At 39.1% G+C, this 24,010-nt stretch overlaps 1 protein-coding gene across 1 annotated transcript; it reads right to left on the reverse strand.

Moving 5' to 3' along the window:
- Window positions 1-206: 206 nt before the first annotated feature.
- On the reverse strand, window positions 207-22,846 carry SERPINI1 (serpin peptidase inhibitor, clade I (neuroserpin), member 1). Its single transcript, XM_009876644.1, has 8 exons — window positions 22,578-22,846; window positions 20,416-20,646; window positions 17,569-17,763; window positions 16,600-16,804; window positions 8,661-8,758; window positions 3,673-3,759; window positions 2,243-2,332; window positions 207-506 (listed from the first exon to the last, which is right to left on the reverse strand). Exons 1-8 carry the CDS (start codon window positions 22,825-22,827, stop codon window positions 430-432), a joined length of 1,233 nt encoding a protein of 410 aa, XP_009874946.1. The 5' UTR covers window positions 22,828-22,846; the 3' UTR covers window positions 207-429.
- Between the last annotated feature and the right edge of the window lie 1,164 nt (window positions 22,847-24,010).

Genomic DNA, 24,010 nt, shown 5'->3' on the forward strand with positions numbered 1-24,010 from the left:
GCAGTCTGTTTACTACTTTTACAGGAACAGATCACATTTTCCAGCTGTAGTTCTTCAACTCAATAAATTATCATTAAGGTTTGCCATTTGCATTATTCACACACATTCCACTCCTGTCTGATTGATCAAGTCAGTCTTTGGACTGTAAAAAAAAATTATGAATAATGGATTTTTTTTGCTTTACAATTCACTAGAACAAGAAACAGTTGTTGACATATACACAACTTTATTTTAAGGACACGGCAATCACAATGACAAAAACAGAACCATTAACTTTAATACTGTAAGCTTTCCTCTGGGAACTGACTTGCACACAGTTAGATCTGAAAGCATTTTAAACAATATCTTGGGGGAAAACACAGCAAACCTTAAATATATTAACTTCAAACTTTATGTGCTTATCTCCTCTGTTTTGGTAGCTGGTGGCAGTTAAAGCTCTTCAAAGTCATGGCCACTTGTATTCATTGCTTCAGGGTGCATTACCCGTCCCATGAATAACACGGTTCCTGGTGAAGAAGTGGGAAGGGAAAGTGTTAGAAGCAAAAGGAAGAGCTGAGGTTACAAGATGATGCATTCCAATAATAAGTTGTAAAGCACATGGTGTGCAATGGTTATAGGAAAATATGTCTTGGAGAACCTGGTAACCAAAGGAAATGGGTCAATAGTCCCAGAGAAGAGGATCTCTTTGTATTCAGAACGGACAGACAAGAACAGGGAAATCTTCTGTATTTCAGTGCCCCTCTGGTTATTCGAAAGGCTTGACTGAAAACCCACCACAAATCAACACAAAGGTTCGCTTTCATTTCCATGGTTCTCATGAAGGCCTGGGAAGTACTGTCCCTGATGCCAAGTGGTGACAACAAAGGACTGGTTTCTAGGGTCGAGGGCTTCAAAGGTAGCAGCTAAACTTAACTGAAGAGTGAGCAGCTCATCATGGTAACCCTCGCGATCACTTCCAGCCCTCAACGTGCCTGAACTGCTGGACAAATTTCCTCATAGAATTAGTTAACGATTATTAATAGATAGATACTTTGAGTTCACAGATTTACTCCACATTAAAGCATGCAATCCACAACAAGGAATTGTCTATATGAATACTGATCCCCTATGCTATTTAATCATCATTTTAATCTTTCCTATTTTATATGTTTCTATCTGACCTGTTTAAATACAGTAATCAATCACAAGCACTTCTGGGTATTCTTGAGAAGATTAACCATAACGAGTTTTTTTCAAAATGATTCTAACCTTAAATTTCTAGATTAGTAACAAGCTTTGAGGCTTTAACTATAATTGTTGGCAATTCCTCTTTCTACATGCAACATTAAGAACAGCCCCAAAGCTACCAAGCTCTACTCTGTCCTGATTTAAACTTTTCTTTTGTGGGAGATTTTTGTATTCTGAATGAGCAAAAGGGCAGATACTGTCCTCCAGACACATTCTTTGCCTAATTACATTACAACAGCAAGGATAGTCAATTTAGTTTTAGTCAAAAAAAACATCCAACTCTTAAGAGTTGCTATCACTGCTATGTAGCTCTGCAGTCGGCATTTTTGCCATCTAAATAGTTTAATAAACATGGATACCTATGATGAGGATCTCAAATGCAGAAGGGACCTGCCAAACCAAACCCACCAGAGTCTGCTTGCAGAACACGCAAGATACCGCAACACACAGACCTCCAGGAAGGTCATAGCAATGTCTTGTCATCCAGTCACAGCCACATCATTAAGACAAATTACAAATATGAGACTAAGGAATTACTTAAGCATTGTCCATTTTGCTGGCGAGTGCTGTTCTCATCCCTTGCCTGCCACAGAACACTTCAAGAGCACTATGGAATTATTCATAGCCATAATATCTGTCCATTATGCAAATCATTTGGTACCAGGAACGCATCTCACTGGTCTTACTACAGCCAAGCTCTTACAAAATGCAACAATTATGGATATTCAGGGCAGCAACACTGTGTTCTCTGAAGAAAAATGGGGAATTTTTCTTCCCCAGGGTTTTTAATCATGTAATTGTGAAGATTTTCCAGGATTATGTCAAGATTTTGTGTCTGTCTTGGAGAAGCATTAAGAGGACACAAACAAGATCAGTCTTTCAATATTAGGTAGTCTAAGACAAATAAGGGAAAACTCATAATACAAGGCCACTTCACTGATCAAAACACGTAATTTTCTTCTGTATCCTTGATGCTGGAGTGTGAAAAATGCAGAAGAATCTGCAGTGTTCTCACCTGTTCTTCTGTTTCGGACCAAAAAGAAAAACGGATGGTCAACTATAACTTGGGGATACAGCACTGCCATTCTGCTGATGGCTATCATTCCTAAAGGAAAAAGAACACAGGCAACTTGTTAAATATCACTGCACGTTCTGCTCTCCATGAGAGATACTTGCAAAGCTCGTGAGCAGAAACTTAAGTTCCCCACTCTCAGCACTGAGTGTCACCAAGAAATAGCATGAAAAAACTAACTGAAAAATCAGAGAGACCTACAGAGTAATTGCATATCTATTTATGCTTTCGGAATGATTAACAGTGGAGAATGGCACAATTTCCCAGGCTGAGGGAGCAGCTTATAAATTTTAGGATCCGGAACTTTACAAGGAGTTATGACTCCCGCTCACTTGTGGAAAAAAATGCATTACGTTAGGCAGCACTGCTGACCTGTTTTAAACAGCCCCAAGCCTGCAAGCTGAGAGTAAATATGCAACAACAAAGTGGGCTGATCTTGCAGCTTTTAGCTTGAGTCTTTAAATAATGCTGAGGTTGAAAGTAAAATTAACTGGGAATTAGGCAGAAATTGGCTCCCTGTGATTATTTTTTTTGGAGATGCATGGATTTCTCCAGAACATTATTTAATTTCCCAATGTTTCTTTTACTTTTACATTTTCACTGCACTGTCAATAAAGATTCACAGGTCAGTCCATGTCAGTACTACAATTCAATCCAGTTACTGATATTCATGACCAGGGAATCAATCTTTCCTTTCTTCAAGGACTAGTACAAAAAGAGGCATTTAGAAACCACCTACCAATACATATGGGCAACTAGCACGACTTCTTTTCACCAAAAGCCCCTGACAACCATGTAAACCCACCATGTGGCCTCCTAGCATTAGAAGGGGCCAGCTGTGATTCTATCAGGTGCTAAACGGAAAACCATAGAATGTTATTAGGTGTTGGGAGGGACCTCTAGAGATCATCTAGTCCAACCCTCCTGCCAAAGCAGGATCTCCTAGATCTTGTATTTCTATACAAGAGCTTAAGAAAAAGCAATTGCAACAACTCTCAACTCCTTCTAACCATTCTGGATCAAATGCCTCTGACCATCTCAATTAGCAGATTAAAAAAGTATGAATGCTTAAGTTTCATGAAGAAAATATAAATCGTAGGTTGTATTCTCTTGACAATCAGAAGCAAAATAAGGAAGAAGAGGCTTTCCACAGGATGCTCAAAATTCTTTGTGAAACACATCGATTTAAAAAAAAAAAAAGCTAACATTGTTGGCTTCCAGAATTCTCTTCTGAAAAGCAGCGCACTTGCTATGCTGTGGTTTCATGCTACACACTATTTAGCTTTCCTAGCTGTTCAGCAAGTCAGTTTTTAAAAATTAATTAACACAGAATAACCAGACATTTGATTTAGTTCTGCTTTTCAGTCAGGTACCTGAGGCAGCAGCAGCTTCTGATCCTTCCTCATTAACTTCTAGAAATGCCTTGTGAAATGCCTTTGCAAGGAAAAGTTCCTTGTTATCTGAAGAGGAAAAGGAAACATATTTCAAGTGTCTCAACACTAAGAATCAAGTATTTAAAAAAACCCAAAACAAACACTGCCAAAACCCCCGATACCATTATCCACCTTCTATATGAAGCAGGAAGAGCTCTGTGCACAGGAGTGGCATTAAAATATCTTCTGCCAATAGATTTAATAGCACCATTTAGCTCACTTAAATTCGTAGTGCTCTCCTACACAACGGATATTAAAATAGTATGGCACTGCCTAGAGAACCAGTGTAAAAGGCAATCCTTGAACACAAGATTTTTAAATGCAACTCTTGGGAAAAACGGTTCTGATATTACACAGCAAATACCTCGTTTTCATGGATGAAGCCCATATTGTACCTAACGCAGAAATAACATTCTTGAAGTATTTTCTTTCCTCTTGTCATTATATTTAAAAGACGCTGAAGATAAATACCTATTGCAAAACCCACCATGGAACTAGCTTTTTTCAGTCTTGTTTCTTTTCCAGCTTAGTATTTTAATTTTGGTCCAAGCCTACTCCTGCTTAAGCCAGTGGATGTTTCATTATTTTTCTTCAGTGGCTAAATATCAGACCTATTGGAATACTCAGCACCTCGCATGAAGCAAGACACATAACACCATTTATTCTGTTTAACTACGTTTCATCGGTAAGACATAACGAGGATTAGATATACATTTATTGTACCTGCATAAAATCCACAGTAATGACAGAGCACAACAGGCAGTTAAGAAAGGAATAAAAGCTTTCTCAACAGGGAGATACACAACCATAAAAATCTAATCTAACCACTCCAGTGAGACAGCTACGCCATCTTGCATTTCTGATCCTTCACAAAAAAACCCAAACCACACTGAAATTCTAGTTGAAGGCTGACTAACGAGGGAAAGCTTGGGACTATTCATCTAAATGTTACCCATTTATTTTGGCTCTCACGACGACAGTCACTAGCTCTAATACCAATGGGAAGCCAAAATCACAGGAGACAGCAGTTTAAAATGTCTCTCCCCAGCAGATCTCATTATTGCTACATACACTCCGAACTGAAGTTAAATTCCTAGTTCACGCACTTAACTGAAACCTCACCAACAAAAGTCCCAGATCATCCCCTTTGGGATTCCACATAATAAAACATGGACTGGACAGCAAAATCTTGTACTAGTTCCAGGCTTCAGTTGGAAGCCTCCAGTAATGCTGCCCTGAAATCCAGGATAAGGTTTCCACCATGTTACTTTAAAACACGGCACGTACGACATCTACTTACCTCAAGACTAAGCACAATTCTCACAGCTTTGCCTCCTTGACTGTTAACACAAAGTTTCTAACCCATGGAATATATAAATGCCTTCATTCGATGTAGTATAGAGAGTTTTGATTGCTCTGAAGCATTTTTTTTAATCCTACCAATCTCATGACCTCAAAGAACACCCAGCAAATAGCTCTGTGGTAAAGTTTTCTATATCAGAAATACTTTGTACCTAGTTTCAATTTGTTGCCTTTCACCTCATTGGATATCTTTGCCCTCGGACGGTGAAAAGAGCAATTCCACATCTCAATTTACTTTCTCTAGACCCTTCTTTTCATATTGCCACTATTACATCCCTCTCATTCATCTCTTCCCCAAGCGAACGATTCTATTTTCATATGGAATGCTGTCACCGGTTGGTCAGGCAGCCTGCTCTTTACTCTGTTTTGTGACTGTCAAACCCCTGACTGCAACGCTGCGATGCCATACACATCATTATTACACATCTTGCCTTTATGGCTTTCTCTGTGGATGAGGTGAAGCTTACCTGAGGATCTACTGTCAGGTATTTTTTTCCCTAGTGGCTTCTTAAAATCTGGATTTTCTTAAGAACCAACATGATTTGGCCCTTGGCATCTCGGAAAAGTCCCACGGAGATTCGGTATCTGAGTTTAAGCTTTCTGCAGGACCCCAGCCTGGATGCCCATTAATGTGTGGGAGTAAAGCAGAGCTTACTTCTAGTGTACGTGACTCTGTTAGCATCCCACTTCGTCTCTCATTACACTCCATATGCTTGCAAACTCCTACTCACGGCTGCCAACCCGTTCTTCTGCAAGTTTCATTTTAAAACAGCGTGTAGGTTTATTGGCCTTTCCAGCTTAGGTAGTCCCCAAAAAATTATACCTACACCTCAGTCAAGGTTTCGAAGAGCGATTTACTGGACTGATGGTCTTCTAACTACTTTATATTGTGAAAGTAAATCATTAAGCTCACTTCACTACTCCCTGAAGTGCAGGTCACCTCGAGATTAAAAGCAGTTGCCATTTCAGGCATCACACAACAATAAGAAATATTATAATCATTTGAAAGAGAAGGGGAATTTTAAGTGGTGTCAAAATACTCAAGTAACAAGTTTATGTGCTGTGTAAATTATAAAATCCTGAATACCAGAAGTTGTTTCAAGAGTGTTTTGAACACCTGATGGAATCAGAGATGCGAATAAAAGCTGTCAAAGTCTTTTGCTTAAAGTGAGAGTCAGAATACATGCAACTAGACAACCAAATAGCAACGTCCTCCTACTCACCTGTGCTAACTGACAACAAACTTCATTTCTGCAAGAGAGTTACATACTTTCTCTTTAGTTGCTCACAATCCAGACATCCCAGAAGGTAAAACTGAATTGCCTATTCCCATTTTTCAGATTGAGTCCAAAAAGCAAAGAAAAATTCTAAACATTGAAAAAATAAGTCTCTAATCCTGCAATTTGATTTATATCCACTAAGCCCACATAGATGTTTTCACTGAATTCAACAACCTCTGCCTGGACCTGATCACAGGATTAGGGCCGGTGCTGAAATTGCAGAAGGCTTTCCTTGACAAAAAAGCCAAAAGCAAGAACAATACAAGAGGGGGAAGAGAGTATTTTTAAACATAAAATAGAATTTCTCAAAAATCTCCTTAGATTTCTTTTATTATTTCTATCTTCAGAAATTAAAAGACTCAAGTCTCACATTTTGTTCAAATATTCACATTTAAGGCCAAATTTTCCACCAGAGGGCTGACACTGAGATACATGTAAACTTCTGGCTTCAACTTCCTTGTTACGTGAAATACTAATTCGGGCATTTATAAAAGCCTTCAATATTTAATATTTTGCTTCATGACTTTTTTCCCCCCCCTTCCTCCTCCCTATTTTACACTGTGAAAATCAGAAATAGGAAACACATTCTGTATTTTAATTACTTAAAATTTCATTTGCATAGCATCAACAGTGGGGTTTTCATTAAAGACATTACTTCAAAATCATTTTCTTAATTTATTAATGAGCTTCTCATCACCTGGTGGCACATATCCTCTTAAGTGAAAAGAAAGCTGCAGTAAAGCTCATGAATTCTCTCTATATGCTGCTCTACATTACTTAATAAACAAGTTGATCTTTAAATGGCAGAGGAGTTAACTCAGTTATGCAAAACATGGTATTTTGATTTTGTACTGTACAATTTTCAAAAAATACAGAACTTTAAACAAATCGTTAGTCACATGGATTAAAATACAGGCACGTTCCAAGCTTTCTGCTGACCTCTCAACTACCAAATTATTCTCCAAAATATAGGTGGATCTTAAATTAAACAAGAGCCAAGCGCTGCTTTTGTGGTTCAATTTCCCCTGCGCATCTTCCATTCTCCTTAGTACTTTTCCTCAGGTAAGTACTTTTCTATATATAGACCAGAATTTACTGGAAAGCTTACTTTTCTTTGGGGTGACAGGGAAACTGAAGGTTTTTCTTCAGTAAAATGGTATTTCTTTAAAAAAGGATATTTCATTTATTTAAATTCTTTTCACATCAGCTAACTCTAGCTTTTACCACAATTTCACTGGAAAAGCAGAAGTAGCAAAACAGTAGAATAAGCTACATGATGCACTATGACCAATATTTCAAATTTGGCCAAAGCAAAAAAGGATATGAATATCACAAACATTTCTGCTGTAAATTTTAAGGGAAGGTTCATCACCATTGGTGGTGTTATTGCTTCCAGAGACAGACAATTAAGAGCAGATATTTCCCATCAGTTGAGAATCTATCTGGCTGATTAGGCAGTAACCCACAGAGCTAAGAAATAACCAGGGAGCAGTATATAAGCATGAATTATGAGCACAATGACAGTGATTTCACACTGTCTGTGCTTCCAGATAGAGAACAGGCGGGTTTGCCAAAATTCAGGTCTAGACAGACCACTGTAAATACACCACTGTGTGGCTACTTCTGCTACGCAAAATTTAAACAACTACCTTTTGCGCTGCCTTCCAGGAGGTATTAAAAGCATAAATATATCTCATTTCCACCTGCATTTCTAAGTGTGACTAACTTCTGAAAATGAAGTGTCAGCAACCTCTTGAAATAGGCAACAGCACAGGTGACTAAATTGCTTTTATCTCGGAACTCTTTCTTTCCCTGCTCCTATAAAGCCAGTATCTGGGGAGATGCCCACGGTACAGTAGCTTTAACGCTCAATGCCGTGAACAAATAGCCTCAGGAGATAAAAGCTGACGACCCCCTTGTGCAAATCCCATTTGCCACGAAGGCACTGAAGCCATATATTGCTCTAACGTGGATCCGTCTCTTGCACAGCATTAATGCTTTCTCTACATTCCTATTGAGATCCAATTCTGAAATACTTGGAGGGAACATTCCCAGGTCAAAAATCCCCCAAGCCCACACACACCCACACCCCCTGATGGATTTCTCCCCCGCCCCAACAGTGAGCACATTCTTACGTTACATAAAAATCACAAAAATTCAAGGAATTACTACAAGGCGCTTTTTTTTTTTTTTAAATAAAAAACAATTTGAAGAGTTTGTTGGTTATCCTTAGGTGATTTTAGTACTTCCTGAAATACCCTGAGAGTCAGTACAAGAACCTCTTACCAGACATTGCAGTGAGGTCCGCACTACTCCTGAACAGCTCTGTGACTCCCAGACCTCTCCAGACATCCTTCAGATCAATTTCCTGCTCTACAGTGAACCTAGAGAACGCAACAGAAAATTACAGAAAGCCCAGATGTGAGCAGTACTTCTTGTTACTAGAAGGTTAAAATTTTTAAGTGCTGACAACTGTAATACCGAGGTAAATAATGCAAAGTAGGAGATTTGGCTTATACAAAAATGTTTATCAACAAATTAGTTCAGTCTCGCAGCTGGATTTTTTTTTCTAATGCAGAAGCAATCAGAAATATGCTAATGGTATGTACAGTCCCTGACCATAAAACCTCAGTGCAAAATTATGCGGGAGCTAATATAAATGCTTACCTCTTATACAAAAGCTTTACTATAAAAACTGAATTTAATTGTACACATACTAGAATAGAATATCAAATAAGGCAAAGGACAGGACAAACTTCAAAAGACAGCTGTTGGAAAAGAAGGAGAGCAAGGAAGATACTCCATTTTTATTTAGGCTGTGTAAGACCAGCATTTACGAACAGCAATATGAAGCACTTCTGACTCAGCTTCTAATTACTCTGGTGGCAAAACTTTAATTGGGTTTTGATTGTGAGGAAAGAATAGGGAAAACAACGGGTTGTTAGCACAAATGGCACATGTGAGCAGAACACCTTGCAGGATTTTAGGGTTAGCTTGCAAAGCCGTGTTCTAGGCTGTTACTCTGCTGGAAGAAAAAACTGAGATTCATCCTGAAGGCAAGATTTGGGGCAAAAGCTTGTTTCATTTACAAAGGCTGCTTTTGAAACATTATAGAAATTACGCCCGATGTCAGTAAGATAAAAAAGACTCAAGACCTTTACGTATGGCCAGTAGCAGACTGGACAGCTGGAGAAACCAAGAAATATGTCAGAATAACAAAAATACCCCAAGTCTACAGACAACCACAAGAGTGTAATTATAAATGTTTGTTGTGAGTGAGTTACAGGTTCTGTATAGAGGGACCGAACAAATCATCAGTGATTTACATTATGCTGACAGTGGTGGTTATAACCATACAGCACAAAATACATAGTCCACAAGGTGCTGTTCCAGTTCCTCCAGCAAGCCTTTCAGTCAGAAACAAGTCTGTAATTATGCTGCAGTCCTTAGTGATGTGTTTTACCTGTGCTGGAACCCAATAAAACAACACATGCTTCTATGCAATTTCCTTTTTCAGGAATAAACTTCCTCAACCACATTTAAAAACCACTTTCTTTTCTGAAGAAAGTAGAGCCCAGAACTCTGAGCAGAGAAGAGCTGATGAAGAGCTGAGATGTACGATACCTCAGCATGTACAAACTTTGGAAGCTTGAAAATGAATGATGGGGCCATCGAAAGACAACTGGAGAAGAGTTAAGTGGATCTTCCTCCCTTACAACATTTACACAGAATGAGAAAAATCCAATACACAATGTACATTCATAATGAACTCAGAAACGCCACTAGAAGCCAAAAAACTACGATCGAGTAGATATTAGACATTACCCTGAGAAGAATTTTACATGTTAAAATAAGATCTGGAGGTAGTTCAGGATTGATATATCACTGATGGCATCTCTCAAGTGTTCCTGTACCGTGTCCGGATGAATTCCAGGATATGCCTGGAATAAAAGCACAAGAAATGACTCTTGTGATTTTATTATTTTGGCAGTCCTGGGAAGACACCAAGAAAGATCTACGTGCTGGAAGAAGCTTTTCATGGTGTTCTGGCATATTCCACGTCAGTCAGTGTGGCCGCGTTTGTTCCAAAACCACCACCACCACCAAAAGCAAGCGTTATCTTAATGAATGAGATGCTGGTACACATATGAGGTAACCTGGAAATAGCCAAAAGGAAAGAGAAACGTGTCCTCTTAGCACTCTTCTCCGCTTAGAAAGCTGTGGACAGATTGGTCAAAAGCTGCAGAGGCAGGGAGCTCTCAAGACCTTATGCACAATTTTAGCTTTAAGCTAAGAGGCAAATCTTACAAGTTGTCCTTTCCTCCAAGTTTCCCTGGCTTCCAGGCTCCAAAAGTACTGACAAGCTTTATTCTCGCCACATGACTGTAGCATATGCCCAGACCTATTTTATGGACTTCAGTAAAAACCCTAAGAAAGATGAATTGAGACTTGACTCCTAATGCCAGAGTTAAGTAGAGTCAAACAGTACAGAGGTCCTGTCTGTGCACATTGAATAAAGCCAGAGTGAATAAATCCAGAAATACTTCTTTCTATAGTAAAACCCTATTATTACGTTTCGAAAAACACATCCAACTGTACCTACCTTACAAACAGAAAAGGCAAGTGAATGTCAAAATGCATTCCATAAAATTTTCAGAGTGCTGTACTTTTCCCTTTCTGGCTTTTATTTCACCACAGTTAGTGCTAGATGTATCAGGCTTTCAAGACAATTTAGCTATTAACTAGCAATGTCAAACCAGTAAGGAGTATCAGGATAGGACAGAAGCAAGAGAAGTCTGCATAAAAAGCAAAATTTGACATTAAAAGCAAAATTTGAGCTCCAAATAGAAAAAAATAACTGCAAACCAGTATTTTTTCCAACTGCAGAGACCCACTGTGAGATATAAATGGAAATCAGGTGGGATTAATAAGTCTCTGGACCACTAGAGAGAAATCTGCTAAGCAATGAATTGTGACCCAGAAAGCAAGCATGACAAAAGATGCTTTTGCATACTAATTGAGGGAGGGGTTTGGGAGATGTTTTTGAAAAAAAAACACCCCAAAACAAGAAAACTCCAACTCATAAAGCCTCAGCTGAATATGCATCTGAAAAAAAGAAAATGCAGAAAAGTCCATTGGTTATATTGCTAAAGAATCCCTACATGAAGGAGAGCAGCAATTACTGGATAGAGGCTACAGCCCTGACTGAAAGAAACCTCTGGAAAGGCAAATACTGAGCAGGTGGATGAGTAAAGGTATCCACAATATCTATAAAAGCAAGTTCCTGCTTTTTATGACAAATAAAGCAGATTGAAAAATACCACATTAGCCATATAAATACGAGAGTATCCCTTTACAAAAATAAAACTAATTAGTTCCCTTCTCCCCTCTTAGTTTTGTCATATAGTAAAACCCTCCTCTAAGTCACTATTCAAAACAGAATCTCCCCTCCTCTCTCACACGCTCTAAAGAGCGGTGAGAGTTACAGATAAGCTATTAAGGATATTTCAAGTATTTTAGCTGACATCAGAACTAGCCTCTTCTGAAAAATAATAGGGCTGCTTTACACTTCAGAATTTAATTTCAGGCTATGCAATCCGGCATAAATATTCAGTATGAGCATCCTCCAGTCAGATTTGGATTTCTTTGCATTCTTTATGGACAGTGATGTAGATACTCAAAATCAAAGCTGACAACCTAGAACACAGAAGAGAGATTCAATTTCACTTCCTGAGCCAGGCATTTGCTGTACCTCCAGCCTTTGGAAACGCTGAACTACATGACACTAGCCCTGACACACGGTTATTTGCAGTGTTTGTCACATATAATGAACCAGATGGTTGTATTTTCTTCCACAATCTTTTAGGTGTTTCTGATGCTAAAAATACTATGAAAAAAAAGTAATAAATTTCAATACTTCAGTACGAGAAGTCACGAAATAGTTGCAACTCAAGCATTAAAAGCCACAAAGGGAAGGCTGAGAAACAGCCACTGAAGAAAAGATGAGGTATTTTCACCATAGGACCAGAATAGAAAGTCTGGTGTGTTAAGCAGAGCTTCTGTACTTAAAGCAGTTCTAGAAGGTTCACCAACACACGCGCTCATGGATAGATGCTTCTCCAGATCACCTTAGAAAGCACCGAGCAGAAAGACGTTAAGGGATAGTGACTCTGCCTATCAGCTACTAGCTCAAGTCAAGGAGAAGTGAAGACAGGAGTTACCTATTTATTTTTACAATGTTCTTTTGTAAAGTCTTCTCTACTTCCTACACGCAGAACGCAGTCTAAGTATCTTAACAAAAATACTTCCCTGGATATTGACCATCTTGGGATCTCTCCCACTTGAAACAAAGGACAGAATAAGATGTTTAGGAAGTAGAATTAGATTGAGACACTAACAAACAGTTCTCCGGAGAGTTTAGCAGAGAATTATGGTATTTTCACAAAATTTAAAACCTGCACAAGCCTTAGATTAAAATGATGAATTTATGCCATTGACAGTCTCCTTAGTTACGTATCTGAAACTTCAGGTTTTGTATAGAGCATTAACTTTAACACACCATATCAGGCCATCTTCCTTCTATTTTACAGACTTTCAAGACAGAAGAAAGATGGCTTCGTCTTTTACAATGCTGTGCAGCCCTTCTGAAATGCTGAATTCTTTGTGAAGTCCTTATGCACTCAGAATCCAAAGAATCAAGGAAGATTACTGGACACTTTCTAGTTATACAGCAGAAGTGAACTACAACCTAGTGTGATTCATCCCAAAGACTATAATTTCAAGAATTAGTTAAGAGTTCTGAATAAGCAAAAGCAAGAAACGACAGGTATTCAGATTTGTTCCAACATGATAAATTTTGCAGAACAAAAAGCAAAGAAAGAAAATTGCTCCATTGGTTGAAATCAACAATATTCTTGGAGGACAGTGCCTCAGGATCTGAATCGCTATTTTAACATAGCAAGCAGCCGAAAAGGCAAAGCTGCCAGGTGATCTAAATTCCAGTAATTCAGTTGGAACTTCAGCCAGGTTATCTTGAGGTGCTAGAATGAGCCTGCAGGATTTAACAGCCTGAAAGCAAACAATCGAGCAACAAAAATCCCACAGTAACAGCAAAAGAAAACAGAAACCTCCCATATGGCTGCTCTGAGCAGGTGAAGCAAGGCAGGTTATGGTTCTTTTTCTGCAAGGCCCTTCCATCCAAGGCTGAATTCGGGCTGCAGAAGATGGACAGGTACGTACTGCAGTGGGACAGGTTTATGCCCTTCCTGTGATTGTACCAGCAATCAGCACTAGCCTAGTCCTCAGGAAAAGAGGACTCAAGAGAGCACATTTTAAAAAAAATAGAGAATGTCTGGAGCTTTTGGGTTCGGAGTTGTTTCGGGGTTTTTTGGGTGGGGTGTTTTTAGGTTTTTGGGTGGTTTCTTTTGAGAAAAAAAAGAATCTTAAGCTAAAAAAAACCTCAAAAAACAATCAACAAAAACCCTTATAATTTCAATAGCTTCTAAGGCATTTTTAAGGTATTTTATATGTAAGAAAAAGCAAAAAAGGTCATTAGAGAGAGCTAGGCATACTGGAACGATCCTTAAAAGCAGATCTGCAGACTGTAGCACCGTTACTAGGTACTAGTTCCTCCTATGCTCTTCGAATAATTTATGTTAGAGAGACAGCTTTGTAAATTAGATTCATGGTCTGTTTCACTCCTATGCAAAAAGTGGATTAAAATGTTGATCACTCTAGTCTGGGTTAAACTGGAAACAATGATTTGAAAATGAAAATGAGAGAGCATAATTTAACAATTCTGTACAAATCTCTCCTTTGCTATTAAGAGGAATAATACACAATTCCATTTGCACACAGATAATGCAGACAGAAATTGGAAAGCTGTGATTAACTCTGCTTTGGCTAGTCATTCAGTTCCTATTACAAATGTATAAGTTTAAAAAATGTTCACTTTAAAATTGGATAGCATCTTTCAGAATATAAAAATTTAATTTTATTCCACTGCTGCTTTCAATTTCTCAGAGGACAGAGCCTGCAGGCCGCATTTCATAACATGCCTTTCTGAGTCAGAGCATAAAATATTTATGAAGTGTTTATTTAGAGCATTGATAAAATCCTGTAGATCACCTCTGAATCCCTAAGGGAAACCCAACACCTTGGGAGGGTGCAATTAATCTTTGGAGTTTTTGTAAGGAAACTGCAGTATTACCATATGGAATGTCACGCTCATGACAGCTATCTTTTATAATCTGAAAATACCAAAAGGTAACCAGCACCTGGTTGCACTTGTTTTGCCTTTGTGTAGCCTTACTTTGCAAGTGTTTACCAAGTTCTTCGAGGTTCTTAGATAAGTGGCAGGCATGACACTAGCCTGAGGGTGGAATAAATAGGGACATTTTATGACCAGGCATCGGCTAGGTCTCAAACTCACATCTGAGAACCTGGCTACAGAGAACCCCGAGGTCTCTGCTTTTGGTCCAAAGCAAACCAACCCCAAAACTATCCCTATAAACTTAATCCAAGTCATAAACAGAACATGTTTTTAATGACATTCAGATATTGAACTTTAGATACCTAAGCTGCCTGAAGTCGGAAGCTAGTTTCACAGATTCCCCAGACAACCAGAGAGAGACTTCTGCTGTGGACCTTGCACACCAGGAATTCTTGGAGAGATGTCCAACTTCTGCACCTGACACACAGGCTGTGAAATGCTCCACTTATAAAAGGAATGCTTAAGGGATGGAATAATCCTCATATTTTACTCTTCAATAACATTTACATAACACTTGCCCAAGCCCACAGGAGAAATTGCCTTGGAGAACCACCCCTCGACTGTATCTTAGTGGACTGTTAATACTAAAGCTCCTGGGGGCTGAAGCTCCAAAGAAAAGCCAATAAAAGTGACAGAACAGTGTGAAGTAGGCTCAGGTTGTATAAAAGCTGCAATGCAGCTCTTTGCTGCTCTTCCTGCTTCTTCGAAGGAAACACTACTGAAAAAAGAAAGGAACTATTACTATTGGGCAGAGAAAAAAAGCCCCAAAATGCTGCTGTTCTCTCACCACTCTGACTCCAAGTGTCCAAGCCTTAAAGAGAAGTAGAGTTCCAGGTCAGGCTGGAATCAGGGCATGCTGACAGCACCAGTCCATCTCAACCTGATTTACCCTGGCTACCCTTGTTTCATTGCTGCAGTTTGCTTCTTCAAAGCGGTCTTTCCTTTGGAAAGGAAGCTGCTAAACTGCAGGGATTCTTGCCCTTCTCTTTACATGCAAAATGGAACACACTCAAACCTCCAAGTCATCTGAAAACTAAGAACTATCTTAATGATTAAAAGGGGTTCTCTAGAGTTTATCTTCTGCAGCCTTGTACCTGCTGCACAGTGGCACAAAAGCAGAAGTAATCTACATCAAACTTCTGCCATACTGTTATAGAAACACTTCAATGAAATCATTATGAATCACTTGAAGGACATCACACACCAACTATACATTATCACTGACATTTAGTAGTAAACAATTCTGTTACTAAGTCAAGTGCAGGGCAAGCATGAAAAATATTTGAAGGCAAATGAGACAGAATTCTACAGAAGATAACTAAGTGGTGTATGTGAGCAAATATGCCACTGAGCACACACAACTTGTGCCTACAAACCAACTGACAGAAGTTTCATCCCTCCTGGTAACACGTTGTTATTCTATTGCTCTAAGGAAAACAAACAACCCAGCACTTATTACAGCCAAGAAAAAAAGACAAAAGACACACATTGACTGGAATTACCTGTCAAGACTGAACCATCTGTATCTACAACAACATACACCAATAGAACTTTTTTAATTAGCACACAGAAATCTAATTAGGACCTAAATGAAACATTTCAGCTTTTGTTAATTCAGACTTGCAATATTTCTGTGGCTCCTGTCTAAAAAGAACCTATCCATAACGAGTTCTGCAACACCCTGAACTTTATCCAGAGTGGATACATTCCTGATGATTAAATTCTCCTTTCTGGAGCTCACGTACAAAAGGGATGCAAATGCAGCGCTCATGTGTTGCTCTAACAGCCATCAGTCTGCACTGCGCACCCCCTGGGCTTCCTTGTCAAAGCAACCTTGACGTGGGTGCGACATAACTGCAGGCTTGATCAAGGCGTTCAAGTTTTACCTACTCTGCTACTCCGATCAATCTGAATGCACTTTCTCCTTCTGCTGACACAGAAGCGTATTCTCACCTTGGCAAATACACTTCCACTTTTTGCTTCTTTACAGAATTAGCCCATTCATGGATCAAGGAAGCTTTAACCAGTGGTTCCAACGTGGCCAGTGGAACTTCTTGTCTGGAAAGAGCGATCATCATACTGATTTCATCTCCCTCATAAGGGATTTCCAGAACTTGATAGATACCGCCTGCTTCGTTGGAGCCATCACTGAACTCTCCTACAAAAGGAAACACAACAACAAGACATATTAGAAATATTTTCTTTATTCTATTCTGAACAAAATTTATATTGGTTTCTTCATCACGGGATTTGAAGCTTAGGTCTGCTTTCTTAAAGAAAACAAGCTTATACAACCACACAGTTTGTAGATAATCACACTTCTTTATGAACCTATTACTTAACTTCCACTAGGTAGACAGAGAAAAGTCTAGGAGTTGCTACAGCAGCAAAGACTTTTGTGGAAATAGGCAGGTTTTTATTCAGAAGAAATTTTTTTATGATGAGACTGAGTGAAATACTGCCAATGCTAGACGCTGTAGAATCCAGCATCAAGCTAGAGATAAAAACCATCGTTGGTTCTGCTGTTCAAAGAACTCCTATTGTACCTTTCTAAGGTCATTACAACAGTAACGAGCAAACGTTACTCGTTTTAATATTTAGCATAGCACAATATTTTAGTGAGAAGCAGGACTAGCTCAAGAATTGTAAATAAGTTAGATATAATGGATAAAAATCTCTGAGATCCACCATGAGGCAAACGCACACCTAAAAAAAAAGTAATCAAGAAAAAGATAGTTATTGCTAACTAGTTATAATACACAAGTGCACACATTACAAAATGACATCAGAGTCCCTTTATCGGGCAAACACGACAGTTTAAATTCTAGGTGAAAGAATAGACAACAATACAAATGAATATTGCTGCAACAAGTCTATTACAGGAAGAGTTACTATCATTAAATAGCTAAAGGTCCAACTCACCGTAATAAAACTCTCCCTGCTGGTACATCATTGGAATCTGCACTTCACTTTCATCATCCTTAGTGAAAGAAAAAGTTCTGGTATTTTCAGGCCTGAACTGCGATTTCCAACTGCCTTTAAAGTAGATTGCGTTGACGAGAGCCAAACGTGTTAGGGCATCAAAATCTTCTGAAGACACAAAGTCTTTGATCATATCTAAGAAGAAAATCAATTGTCAGTCTGCATGTCAAATTGAGCATTAAATCAAAAAACTCAAGACAGCTTGAAAAATGCAGGAAAATAAAAAGCTGTGCTAACGTGTAATTTCCAATTCAGATGTTCCATTAAATCTCAAATTAAACTGCCAGTGTTTTGTAAACCTAAATCACAGTGTAAGTGCGGAAACCCTTCCATCAAGTACATGTTAGTCAACTGTTTCTTGATCACTCCTTAAAATAACCCACAATGAAACCAAATGAAAAAAGGGTCACATAAGGAATGTTCACACGGGTGCTATAATACAGTTCAGCACCGTCATCTTAAGGTCACGTCTATAAACTTTGGCTCCAATCCAAACAAGCACTTAAATGAGTGCTTAATTTAAAGTGTATAAGGATACTCAATGGAACTTCACTGGGCTAATTCTGAAGGAAGGAAGCATTCTTCTTCAGTAATATCCTCCTCAAAGTGAGGACTAATCATAAAAAAACCCCACATAAATTCACAGCATTTGTTCCACTGACATTAGCTCTTGAAAAGCAAAAGAGAAAAACATCTAGCATCTGCTCTATCCATGGGAGGTATGTCAGATGAGCATGGCAGCTGCTTTGCTCCTGCTTCTAAAGAAGTCATTTACATCAGAATACAGTCTGCTACCTGCCTTAGCTTATCTTACAATTATTTTGCTGAAAAGCGAGCCGTTTGAGTTTGTTAAATATGCTGCACTGACCAGATTTGTCACTATTCTTGAAGAATTACAGCCTACTTCAGAGAGTATTCTTGCTCACTTCTATTTTGAACTGACATTGCAATGCAAAGTGTTAAAATAAACACATTCCTCAGTCTGATTATTATTTCTTAATCTGTGGTTTAAAGTACAAACTAATTCAGCTTTCTAGAGCATATGACACTAACTGGTGTGAAATGCGTGCATCATAGGGCAGCATGGCTTCTGCCTTGCTGTTTGTACTTCATTTTATCTAGAACGTTCTCAGAAATGAAATGTGACTGACGCTGCCACGCTCATTTTTTGCGGTTGGAACCAAAAAAAGAAAAACTAAGGTGCACACTTTCAGTTTTTCCATTTCTATTCGGTACCTCATACTCCCAATATGTTTTTCAGCCACATCTTGTTAACAGATTAATGTAACATAAAGAATTTTTCTGGCCAAAGAGACTTTTGATGGCTGTGTTTTCTGTCTAACATGCCGGAACCGGGAACCTGCCTGTCCTGTACCCCTTTCTTAACATGAAAACGAGCCTCCTGCATCAGAGCTGGCAGGCAGCAGAGGATGAGATGGAGTGGCCAGAGCCAGGGCTGGGGGACTGTTACTATCGCAACCTAACGCTGAGGGACTCGCAGCTGCCTTGGTTCGCTCTGCACAGCTCCCTCCAGGGCAACGGTTACGAGCTCGGTCAGCTCGGGGCAGGTGCTAAGCAGGAGAACTTGCTGTTTTTCCTATACTAATTTTACTTGTTCTGCAGAGACCTTGTTTCTCTGAGAACACTCTGCAATCTGCTGCATCACTTACATCTCCTCTATTTTCTGTAGCTTGAGATAAAGGGCAGAATTTATCATGAATATAATAGCTGCCATTTTCCCTTGGGGAAACAAAAATACCATTTTCAAACTGGAATAAAAGTGGTATATGAGGAGATTTTCCACTTGGATGCCATACATTTCCATAAAGCATTATGGATACTTAAATCATCAGCCTACATGGGGCTGTGTTAATTCCTTACAGGGAATTCTGAAACCTCCAAATTTACCATGGTGCAACTGATGCTAGAGCCAGACCCTGCCGAATTGCTCTGAAAATATCAACCTGCAGAGCATGCTAGATGAACTACAATGAGATGATGCTTTGATCCCCACAACAGAAGACTAAACTTCACTCCCATACCTTGAGATTCTACGCAGAAAACGCCACATCTTTGGGATTCCACAAGAGAAGGAAGCACTACATCACACAGATCTGAATACACGTATCTGCAACAGTAATTTTTTGCTTGCTCCCCTGCTGCAAATCTGTGTTGTGAAACTCTGTTGACAGTCTTCCTAGAATCAACTCCTCCCTCAACATGCTATCTGGTTCCCTCACACTGGCAGAGATTACATTATACGGTCTGGTTTTGTGGTTCAAATGCATCTTTTGTATTCCTTAGTATTCTATTTCTCAAGTACCTTGTAACTACGAGCTTCTCAGAGAAACAGTGATACTCCACACATTCAAAGCACAGGCCAGGTAAGTCCTTTGTTGACAACTATTTTTATCTTTTTCTTTTGTAATTTTATACCAAAATCAGTATTAAAATGCTATTAAAATGCCTACCATTAGAATAGCTCCTTCAGTGAGTGGTGGGTTACTTTAAGATAGTAAGACAGGTGAAAAAAAAACATTTAGACAGTTACCACTATATGATTAACAATGGCTCATATCACTTAAGATAGATCACTCCTGGACAGGAGAAAAAATACAATTTCACAAAGACTTGACACTTGACACCAGAATTCTTTTATGGAAGAAGATGCTTTAGCATCAAATGGAACAGATCAAAATCCAGGTAACAATTCAGTAACACCATATAACTTTGGAAATGCAAACACTTGCTGCAGGAAGCGTATGAAAGAGAATCATGTGGACTTACTATTTGTATGATTTTCCACCCACTTATTGATGTGGGTAGCTACAGCTGCACTTTGGTTGAAATCTATATTCTCTACTTCAGCTTTGAAGTATTTTTTCACCAACTGCAAAAATTTGTCACTGATATGAAATCCATTTTGCACATAGAGAGAGTTAGCAATATTCAGAACATAATGACTTTCTTCCGTAGTTGCCATATCAGAAAGGTCCTTCAAGAAGCTAAACTCTTCACCTGAGGAAAGAAAAACAGCTTCAGTATTTCAGAAAAGAAAGTTAATCCATGTTGGGCTTTTTTCTCCGCTGGAAGTTCATAAACACATTTTATGCATGCCGAAAAAAAAGAAAAAAGAGGAAAGTCTTTTCTTAAAAATAAACTTGTCTCTAATCCTACACACTGTAGGAACTATCTAGAAGGCAGAACATATTATTTAGAGCTTATTTTTTTCTACTACCTATAATTAGCATAACTAACAAGACATTCAGTTATTTTTTTCTACTACCTATAATTAGCATAACTAACAAGACATTCAGCTCCCACACCAGACAAAGCTATCGATGGCAATCCTTTCAACACCAGAACAGTAATTAAAAAAATTATTCCTACAAGTCACACTTGGATGTCTTGCCACCACAAATCACAGAATCATAGAATGGCCTGGGCTGGAAGGGACCTTAGGAGATCATTTAATCCAAGCTCCCTGTCGTGGGCAGGGACGCCTCTCAACTAGATCAGAACACAATTTTTGTTACATCCTAAAAGCCAATTGTTTACGGAAAAATGAACACCAAGTTCTGAAGGCTAAGGACTTCCCCGCAGACTTCCCAGGATCCTGCATGGGGTAGTACAGAATCATTTACCCCCGTGATGAGGAATAGTGAGTAGGATTAAAGCAGTCTCTGCTTTAATATAGGAAGCTTGTACTGTTGCATCGTCTACCTGAAGTGGAAATTTCCAATTTAAAACAAACATCCCCCCCCAACAAAAAAAACATAAACCAAAAAAGCGCCCTTAAAAATGGAATGAAATGATACATTCCAAGCAGAAATCATTGGAATAGTTCCCCTGAATATCACTCACATGCAAGAAAAGTGAACGGGTCCAGCTCAAATCAACTGCATAACTTCTTCAACTATAGCTAAGGGTTAATTTATCCATGTTTTAGACACGGACTGTAGAACTAAGTATGTGCCGTTGTCTCCACAGAGAGACATCATCTGTGCAGTGGTACTGCTGAAGGCATCTTCATCACTGTATTCAGAAGTTCCTCCCCAAGATCCTTTCACCAAAGACTTAAAGCTCGGTCCATTGTACAAATAAGAAATGTCACGCAGGTTTCAAACCAACTGTTTTGGTATCAAAATTCACAGAAATTGCCCATTCCAAGTCTTTTTTTGCCGTTTACTCATGCCCCCTCCCTTTGCAGCTGTGCTCCTGTTGCCTGCACTAACGGAGTGAGCTTGTACCTCAGAGCCCAGCGCTGCACCCAGGCACAGGACTTAACTCATCCCATCCTATGAAGAGGACAGTGAGCTTTTCTGGGTCTTATGGGTCTCTGCTAAAGCAATGGATCTCGTTTCTCAGAAAAGCTGACAGGAACACATCACGTATTGTGCTGAAACAGCCAAGATGCTGATATTTCCTGAATTAACTCAAACATCAACATCAAGAAACACCGACAATATTAGCAACAAAGAATTAAAGAACCTACAAGGTTTTACCTACAAGAATCAAACAAGTTGTGTGAAAGAATTACTAATAATTACTAAGATTTCCATACTTTCTTGTAAGCAATATTGGTTAAACTACTATTTTCCTTTTCAGGTTTCATTACAATCCCTAAAAAACTACGCTCCTAAAAATGCTCCTATAACTGTAGAGGCAAAGGTAAACTTATTTTGCAAGCAGAAAACAAGATCAACAGTTAACCACAACTGCTTATGATCCAGGTGCCCAAGCCTGGGCTGTGTGTTTGCATTGCTCGGCTTACGCAGGATGCGCTGAAGCGTGGTTCAGCACGCTCAGGCCATCAAACAGGATGCCAAGAAACCTCCTGATTAATAAGCCATGGACATGACCAGGCCACTTCCAGCAGCGCTCAGGCATCGCCATCTGTTTCTGTAAGACAAAAAGCCCCACAGCAAAACATGATTAAAAGGCCTTACCATTTTTTAAGCTGTCAAAACCCAAGGAATGTCGAATTTCTTTCAAAGTGGTTCCATGGGCTCCAAGCTCCACCATTCCCATGGCTATTGCGATGCTCAGAGGGGAGAAAAGAATGTTCTCATCTTCTCTCGCAGCTCGCAGCTGGTTGTAAACATTCACAGAAAGCTCCGCAATGGTTTCATCCGGAAAATTTGTTTTGAACGCTTCGCTTTGCCAAACAAGCAAAGACAACAGTCCAAGGAAATACATGTCTTGAGATTTTAAGAACTGCAAGATAAATTTTAAAGAAGGTTAACTTATTTTTTTCTAAGTAAGAAAAGTTTCAGCTTGAGAGAAAACAGAATAGCGAATGTTTTAGTCTTAAATCTCTGTGAGAAAAAAAAAAAGAGTTAAATGCACAATTCACTTATTGGGAGAAGACACTACTACACATACTGTTCAAACTGAAATCATGATCTATTTTGAAAAAAACCCACAAAAACAAACAACGTACTTCATTATGTAACTCTGTTTTCAAAATCTTTTGGCCATAGATTAACAAAACAGGGCTTCTGCAGAAAAAACCCCCCACAAAACAAAACAAAACTGAAAGGCATAGCAACACCTTTCCCACATTTTTCATTTTGCTGTTGTCATAGTTAAGCAATGCTGATCTGGAGTTGATGTACTTTTTCACCAAGGAGACTTACAAATCCACATTTCTTTCATTTGGCCGCCCTGTAAGATGCAACTTATTCATCCAAGTCACACTAAGCCTCAAACTGGTGAAACTATTTCAGGCATCACAGGAGAGCTTGCTGACACTGGTGACAAACGAAACGTACCATGATGTTGCTCAGTTGCAAAACACAAGGCAGGCAGACAAAAATTTTTTCAAAGAAAAATCAATCATGCCTTAGTTACCAAATGAAATCCCTTTTGTCAGTAAATAATGGTGAAAAGTTGGGTAGTTATGCTAGCTAAGAGACACCACCTGCTCAGGGATCTTTAGATGATAAAGTTACTGTACACACCAGTGAGAAAGATCCAATAGGGGAAAAAGAAAGTAAATTAAATAGAAAAAAGGGTTAGCCCTAATACTGTTGACTAAACCATCCTCCAAGCTTTGTGGCAATGCTTCGGTAAGCAACAGAATCACAGAATGTTCGGGGTTGGAAGGGACCTCTGAAGATCATCTAGTCCAACCTTCATCCCAGCACACCCAACCACTACACCACAGCCTCAAGTGCTAGATGTACTTTTTTTTTAAACACCTCCAGGGTTGGTGACTCCACCACCTCCCTGGGCAGCCTGTTCCAGTGCCTCACCACTCGTTCAGGAAAGAACTTCCGCCGAATATCCAACCTAAACTTACCCTGACGCAACTTGAGGCCATTTCCCCTTGTCCTGTCATTAGGAATTAGCGAGAAGAGACCAGCACCACCCTTCCTAC

This window comes from Apaloderma vittatum, unplaced genomic scaffold, assembly GCF_000703405.1.
Source record: "Apaloderma vittatum isolate BGI_N311 unplaced genomic scaffold, ASM70340v1 scaffold4259, whole genome shotgun sequence".
In the NCBI taxonomy this organism is placed as follows: domain Eukaryota; kingdom Metazoa; phylum Chordata; class Aves; order Trogoniformes; family Trogonidae; genus Apaloderma; species Apaloderma vittatum.